Here is a 7,446-nt window from a genome sequence, read left to right on the forward strand (position 1 = left end):
CTGTCTTCCTTCTCTCTTCGATTTCGGGACGATAAGACCATAGCAGTTACAGTTCCCTCTGTCGAACCTCTTAAAAAAAAAAAAAATCTCTCAATTCTCAATACTTATCCGTGGGGGACTCAAGAGTTTCGAGTCAAAACAGAACCAAGAAAATTATCTCAAGCACAAAGGGAATTTCTCGTACGTACCTGCTACTCTCTCAGTACGTAGGTATGTGAGTACATATAGCTACCTAGCTATTACTTTTATACCTACTGAAATACGAACTTACATTCGGTACCTTTCCAATTTTCAAGGGAACAAATGGATTTCAATGCTTCAAAAGAGCTCATTAGGGATCTGGGGAATTCCAACAGTATTGGAAAATGAACATGACTTTTCCATTGACAAATTTAGGTCAGGAGATAGATACCTACGTGTATAGGTAGAGATAATTTTGTACCTCTATGTATATGCGGGCATATCAGCTACGTACCTATAGCTAGTTCAATAGAATTACCTATAGTAGAATTACCTCTAGGTATATGTAGGTCCAATAGAATTACCAATAGAAGTACCTACCAATAGAATTACCTATACCTTTACCTGCCTTATACTGCCTACTTTTTTTCGCCAAAACAAAAGCGCTCTCACTTTGATTTTTGAGTATTGAACAAACTTTTCCTGTATCAAAATCAAAACTCATCAAATTGACCTCCCATTAAATCTTTTCATACCCAATCAGTGGATTGTTTGTTGTTCTCTTCCTTCTCTCTTCGATTTCTGGACGATAAGACCTCAGCAGTTACAGTTCCATCTGTAATGATCAAGATTTGCAGCCAGCTTAAGATTTTCATATTTGTAACTTCGGAAGTTCAGTTCTCCAAATAAAATATCTTCATGTCAATTTCAAATAAAGCTCTCACTCGTTTTTCATGTGTAAGATAGAATAACTTGGCGCGGCTGGCTTTCTCCTATCCTGTCTTCCTTCTCTCTTCGATTTCGGGACGATAAGAGCATAGCAGTTACAGTTCCCTCTGTCAAACCTCTTAAAAAAAAAAAAGTTTAAAGAAAAAATATGTAATTCACAATTTGAACGATTTCGGTGTGTAAATATCGAACCGATACCGATTCGACTTGACAAAGTTCGTTGTTTTCAGATTCCCCAAACAGGCTGCGCCGATTGGTCGCTTCACAACGACGCGTCTTCGACAGCTGCGCAGAGCGACGCGTATCAGTTTTTAAAGAAAAAATAGGTAATTCACAATTTGAACGATTTCGGTGTGTAAATATCGAACCGATACCGATTCGACTTGACAAAGTTCGTCGTTTTCAGATTCCCCAAACAGGCTGCGCCGATTGGTCGCTTCACAACGACGCGTCTTCGACAGCTGCGCAGAGCGACGCGAATCAGTTCTGCGTCTTTCGCGTCGTTCGGCGGCAAAATGTTCTGCAGAAATTTGATGTTCTTCTTGACGAGGGCGGAGTTTTTCGACTTCGGGAACATTGGGTCCAGATATATCACGTCTGGGAATTCAGGTAGAGGAGAGTGGTGGGACGGGGCGTTTGTTGGTGGACCAACGTCCGTTAGCGTAGCATTTGACCTGTAAAAAAATAGGGGAAATTTAGCTAAAAAATCTGGAATGAAACCCTAAAAAGGATCAATAGGGGAAAATGAAAATAGATCGCTTTTTTTTACAATATTATTTTATTCACTACCATACCGGGTTTCGCCAGTTACGGCATCTTCAGTGGTATTATTATAAAAAGTTAAAAGTAAAGTCTTATATACTACAATAAACCTAAAACCAAAACTAAAAGAAAGGGAAAGCCCATCAGATGTTTAATTGCCATCATATAATTAAAGGATTCAAAGGAACAATTTATTAATAGAAGGATAATACGATACATCAATTGAGACATTGTGAAGGACAAATATTGAAGTGTAACCTTTCCTCTCTGAAATGATTGAACAGTACCAGATACAAGTGGAGAAAAAAAAGAAAGAAAGGAGGAGAAAATAAAAAGTAAAAAAAAAACTGCTTTATTATAGTTTATCCAGATCAATGTGACAGCAATGAGTCATCAATCATCAACCCAAAATGAAGGCACCAATCAGATTGCAGGAAATCCTTACATTGTTGCAATTCAGGTAAAGGTCTATTTTTGATTAACTCTATCTTCAAAAATGCAGAGGTAGCTCTAAGTTCAGAGGTTGGATTCCAGAACAGGTAAGGTGGATATCGCCTTACCTGACTTTGTTCAACTGTCGGAGGAAGCACTGTGCAAAATTAACTCCCCTTTTAGAGATTCTCTACCATTGCACATGTGACATGTTTGGCAACAATGCCCATTTCTTGCTGTCACATTGATCTGGACAAACTATAGGTAAACTTCCACATTTTCTGAGAAGATATCATTGTGGTCCAAAATACATAAATCTACTAGTCTCCTGAGTCCACCAACTTCAATCGGCCCTGTAAAAGTTACTCAGAATGTAAGTTACAAAATTTGACCTACCTATTTAGCGGAATGAAACTGTGTAATCAAAGGATATATTCCTAGCTAATCAGCGGGGGACTCGGCAGCGGTCATGGAAACTCTACTTGGTTCGTCAAACTTGGAAGAAGTTTTTTTATGTGATATAGTTTTGCAATTAGGTCGACTCTCGGTAATTCAAACCTTCGATAATTCGAAACTCTCGATAAATCGAAGCAACTGTCTGGTCCCTTGAAAAACTCTCGATATAGTTTTGTTACAATGTAGTCGTGGACTCTGCAACATCGAGCTTTCGCTGTGGTGGCATTTCCTAAAAGTAGTGAGTTTTTGACTAATGCTCAGATGAAATTTCGCACCCATTTTGATTTTCCTCCCTCCTCAACCTATCTCAGCTCGTGCGACTTTTTTTATGGAAATACGTTAGAAACAAGGTCTATATTTATAAGAAAAGGATTCTGGATGAGTTGACTGGTGCTTTTCATCGAGAAATTCGAGCTATAGTCCAGGAAGTGCTAGAGACAGTATATCGAATTTAGAACCAGATTGAGTGTTTTCAAAATGAGGGCGATTTTTCGGCTAGTGTTGTCTTCCACACCTGATCACCATCACAAACAAAATGCCCAGCTCCGCAAGAAAAATGTGGCTCCTGGAATGGGTAAGCTTGTCTTATCAATGAAACCAAAACATCCTATTTGGGTTACTTTACTTTCCATGTCCGGATCACCATATTTTCAGATCTTATCTCTCCAGTAGGTGACCACAGCCACTCCTTTGGCGTTTGCTGTCTGCAGGTTCCCTAGAGTGCACTGTTCTGGTAGATTGGGACAGGACACGAGATGGGCCTTGTCCTGGGTTGCTCTACATTTTTGCCTTGCTCCTATTTGGGTTTATGAATAATATTAATTTATCAACTCTTTAATAAAATTTCTATGGCTTCCTTTGGTTGGCTAATCAGACTGTGAAACCTGGGCAAATAACATTACATTCTAAGCTGATTTTTGTCTATTTTTACAGGAGGATTAGAAGAGCACTTGAGAAATCCATCATCCACAGACCTGTTTGGTCAGGCTGATGCTGTTGTGAAGCATGTGTTGGAAGGTCATGATAGAGGAGTCAACTGGGCTTGTTTCCATCCAACCCTGCCTCTTATTGTATCAGGTAAGGGCCTTTGTTTGTTGGACCATGGACCAAACCTGTTCCCTGTTGTCTTAGACTCCTCAGATTTCTTTGTACCTATTGCTAAATTAGAAAAGAGAGAAGGGAGAGCAAGAAAACAGTAGTATGTAATTGTTTATTATTATTATTATTATTATTATTTTTATTTTTACTGTACCTACAATACTTGGAATTTGGATGGAACCGTTTTGAGAGTATTTGTTGACCTCTATTTACAGAGACAAAAATCTTATTTTAACCCAATTTATCATCCCTTTAAAAGTTTAAATATTGTTCTTTAGTCCGGCCTTCCTTTATTATTACAATAGAAATAAAAAGGTATAAGGGACGGACTATTGTATTCGCTTCGGTGTCTGTCAGTCAGTCGGTCGGTCGGTCTGTCTGTCTGTCCCCATAGAAGGACTTGTTTTTTAAGAGGTTTGATAGGGGGAACTGTAACTATCTAGGTCTTATTGCCTTGAAAGCGAAGGGAGAAGAAAGACAGGATAAGAGAAAGCCAGCCGTTCCGAGAACGAACCTTATTTGATTGGGAAAAAATTCGGCCCGGGCAGGAGTCGAACCCGACAAGGCAGACGCGCTACCCTCCAAACTAACTAGCATATTGTTCTTAAAGTTTTCTACGAGCTGGATGTTTATCAATCTCAGTGGCGCAGTGGTTAGCGCGGTGGACTCTGGATCTGGAGGTTCGAATCTAAGTCGAGTCATAAACTTTAGCTAAGTGTATTAAGCGGGGAAAGACATTTGTGACAATCATTTATGCTTAACACAATTAAAATTCCTTTTTTAATTCTAGGCGCGGACGATCGTCAAATCAAGCTGTGGCGCATGAACGACTCGAAAGCGTGGGAGGTGGACATATTCCGTGGCCATTACAACAATGTAAGCTGTGTCCTGTTCCATCCCAAGAGTGAGGTGATCGTGTCCAATGCAGAGGACAAGAGTATTCGCCTGTGGGATATGACGAAGAGGACATGTCTGAATACGTTCACCATGGGAACTTACTTTTTACGCCCACCGCTCTCGCAATCGCTTCCCCACCTCCGTGGTATTGCCTCCATTTCAACTGCCCACTGGTAAAGTCCACATGAACTCGACTATCTTCCAGATATTTCGCCTTCAGGTATCCTCCATGGTAGGACAGTTCTACAGGCGCTCCCGGATCGTGCTTGAGACCGTACTTGGACACCAGACTGGTGAGGTAGGCGTTGCCCCCGCTGTGGTCGAAGTTAAGATTCACCTGGTGGGAAAATTTGGCCATAAATGAACGGACGAAGCAAAGTCTGTGTTTTTGTTTGTTGACTGTAGTTACAGTTGCCAGTTGCTGAGAGTGGATTCTTAACCAACAGTTCTGCGCTTCACACCCCGACACGAACTGAATTTTTCATCTATTCGCGGCCGGGCATGATGCAGGCATGGTTGTGTTCAAGTTCGAGCGAGAAAGGCCCGCTTACACGGTGCACAACAATGTCATGTATTACGTCAAGGAGAGATTCCTGCATCGGTTGGACCTGACCAATTCGAAAGATTCGGTGGTCATGCAGCTCAGAGGTAAAATACTGAAGCGATTGCTAGTCTTCCGACTAAATCTATCAGGGTACCCTATACCAACTCTCCTCTTGCTCATTTCTTGTCCATCTCTTCTATAAAGTCTAGTCAAAATTAACTTCTTTTGCCCGATCTTCCAACAGAGAGTTTTCAGTTAAACCATTGTTAAAGAAATACTGGCCTGTGTAAATCAAATAGGTGACACTGTGTTACCTCTCAGTGGATTGGCCATTAGTGGTTCAGTGAATAGAATAGATTATACTTTTTACTTTCCTTATCCTATAGGAAGGAAAGTAATGTAATTTAGTCCGTCCTTCCTTTTTAAAAGAGGTCTGATAGAGGGAACTGTAACTGCTAAAGTCTTATCGTCCCAAAATCGAAGAGAGAAGGACGACAGGCTTTATGGCAGGATTCTCACACACTGGGCTCTTCCACTCAACCAAATCGTTCCACCTAACCAAATGGTAAATTTTGATTGTTATTCCCACTGATTGATGATTGACAGGAGGAGGTCGTATACCAGCGCACTCTATCAGTTACAATGCCACTGAGCATTCCATCCTGGTCACCACTCGCAATGCTAACAACTTCGAGAACAGCACCTATGATCTGTACATGATCCCTAAGGAAGAGAGCGAGAGGAAGGAGGTGGCGGATGGGAAACGATCGACAGGAATCAGCGCTGTGTGGGTGGCCCGGAACCGGTTTGCAGTCCTGGATCGCAATCATACCATCCTGATCAAGAATCTCAAAAATGAGGTATGTAATAAGCAGTGGTATTTCAGGGATAAACTTTGGACAAAAGTACGAAAGAAGTTTGCGTTTCTCAGGACTTTAGTTTTAAACTTGAATCGTTCGAATCTACTGACAGTAAAGTCTAGGTCCATGGGCAGCTGAGTCAATCTCTGTCAAAAAGGTTGGAACCGCCCTACATTGCGTTTCTGGTGATCCTCGCTCGCGTCAGTACTTGGTTCAGAAAATTTCTCTGGCCATCCAAAGGGACAATTGCACGTAAGCACGTTGCCCCCTGGAATGATGACAGGCGAAGTATTTTACTAAAAATTAAGTACCTTACGATGACTGTACTGAAAAGTTCTGTACTGTGTAAACCCTTAACTTTTAAATAATAAGAACTATCATATTCCATTCAATTCCATTTTCAGGTGACGAAAAAGATGAGTTCAGTGGGGTGTGAGGAGATATTCTACGCGGTGCCAACATGTCGGTCTGCCAGACCGAAAACATCACCAGCTGTCAAACCTTCCCCCTGGAGAAGGCCAAGTTTGTTTGCGATGATACATACAATGTGACCAAACTGGTTAACGCCACATGTGGAGTGAAAACCCAACTGGGCGAAGAGAAAAAGACGTGCACGGTGTTTTGCGAGATGACCACCCCGTATTTGAGCTTCATCGACTGCTGGGATGGTGGAAACAACACGGTTACCTGTATTTGCTATGTTTACAAGGTGAAAAAGTAGATTTCAACCCCTCGGGGTTCGATTCCCGGCCGGGGAAAAATTTTTAAAATTAAAAAAAAAAGAGGTTCGACAGAGGGAACTGCAGTTCCCTCTATAAGGTCTTATCGTCCCGAAATCGAAGAGAGAAGAAATATAGGATAGGAGAAAGCCAGCCGTTCCGAGAACGAACATTATCCCATCAGGATAACCCGGGGCGGATTTTATCCTAAACAGACGAGGTTCATTTCCGGAAAGGCTGAAATTCTCCTATCCTGTCTTTACTCTCTTCAATTTCGGGACGATAAGACCTCAGCAGTTACAGTTCCCTCTGTCAACCTTTAATAAAAATCCTTCTCCTATAGGATAAGGGTTGTAAAAAACTAGAAAAAGGGGTGTTTCTTTCTAAGCCACCATTTCAGCCATGAAATTCTGCATTTTATAAAGATAGTAATGATGATATTAAAGATAGTAATGATGATGAAGATGATGATTTGATGAAGATCTTGAAAGGAAAAGGTGTTGAATTCATGCATGACCTCCCTACTTGAAAAAAATATTAAATGCCACCACTATACCCCTCTTGAAATCCCATTATTAGCTTCTCACTAGAAGATTACCACACGATTACCCTTCAAAAACTTGCTGTGGTGAAGGTGAGAGTTGTGCCAGGAATGCCAGAATGAAGGGAAATGAAATTTTATTAATAAAATCGCAAAGCAATTCCGGGATCAGAGTTCACAAAGATACGACCCTGGACCAAAGAAATAGCTTTTTTCAAGAGGTTTGAT

General features: G+C 41.0%; 2 protein-coding genes and 1 pseudogene across 2 annotated transcripts; 2 read left to right on the forward strand and 1 right to left on the reverse strand.

Moving 5' to 3' along the window:
* Positions 1-1,240: 1,240 nt before the first annotated feature.
* Positions 1,241-1,902, reverse strand: LOC108253886 (ribosomal RNA small subunit methyltransferase J-like). The gene is made up of 2 exons (XM_017448656.1): positions 1,889-1,902; positions 1,241-1,583 (listed from the first exon to the last, which is right to left on the reverse strand). The coding sequence occupies exons 1-2, from the start codon at positions 1,900-1,902 to the stop codon at positions 1,241-1,243; spliced, it is 357 nt and encodes a 118-aa protein (XP_017304145.1).
* A 1,201-nt stretch (positions 1,903-3,103) lies between these two features.
* LOC103520892 lies at positions 3,104-4,731 on the forward strand (annotated as a pseudogene).
* Positions 4,732-5,043: 312 nt separating this feature from the next.
* LOC103520893 (coatomer subunit alpha-like) lies at positions 5,044-7,206 on the forward strand. Its single transcript, XM_008485989.2, has 4 exons — positions 5,044-5,202; positions 5,705-5,958; positions 6,363-6,480; positions 7,103-7,206. The coding sequence occupies exons 1-4, from the start codon at positions 5,067-5,069 to the stop codon at positions 7,204-7,206; spliced, it is 612 nt and encodes a 203-aa protein (XP_008484211.1). The 5' UTR covers positions 5,044-5,066.
* The last annotated feature ends 240 nt before the right edge of the window (positions 7,207-7,446 follow it).

This window comes from Diaphorina citri, unplaced genomic scaffold (assembly GCF_000475195.1).
Source record: "Diaphorina citri unplaced genomic scaffold, Diaci psyllid genome assembly version 1.1 scaffold4238, whole genome shotgun sequence".
Taxonomy (NCBI): domain Eukaryota; kingdom Metazoa; phylum Arthropoda; class Insecta; order Hemiptera; family Psyllidae; genus Diaphorina; species Diaphorina citri.

Excerpts from the sequence above, each read along its gene's own strand:
- LOC103520893 (XM_008485989.2), top strand. The coding sequence starts at position 5,067 with ATGGTTGTGTTCAAGTTCGAGCGAGAAAGGCCCGCTTACACGGTGCAC. Across the intron at positions 5,203-5,704 it reads GGTGGTCATGCAGCTCAGAG|GAGGAGGTCGTATACCAGCG; the intron begins GTAAAATACTGA and ends GATGATTGACAG. Across the intron at positions 6,481-7,102 it reads TTCCCCCTGGAGAAGGCCAA|ATAGTAATGATGATATTAAA; the intron begins GTTTGTTTGCGA and ends CATTTTATAAAG.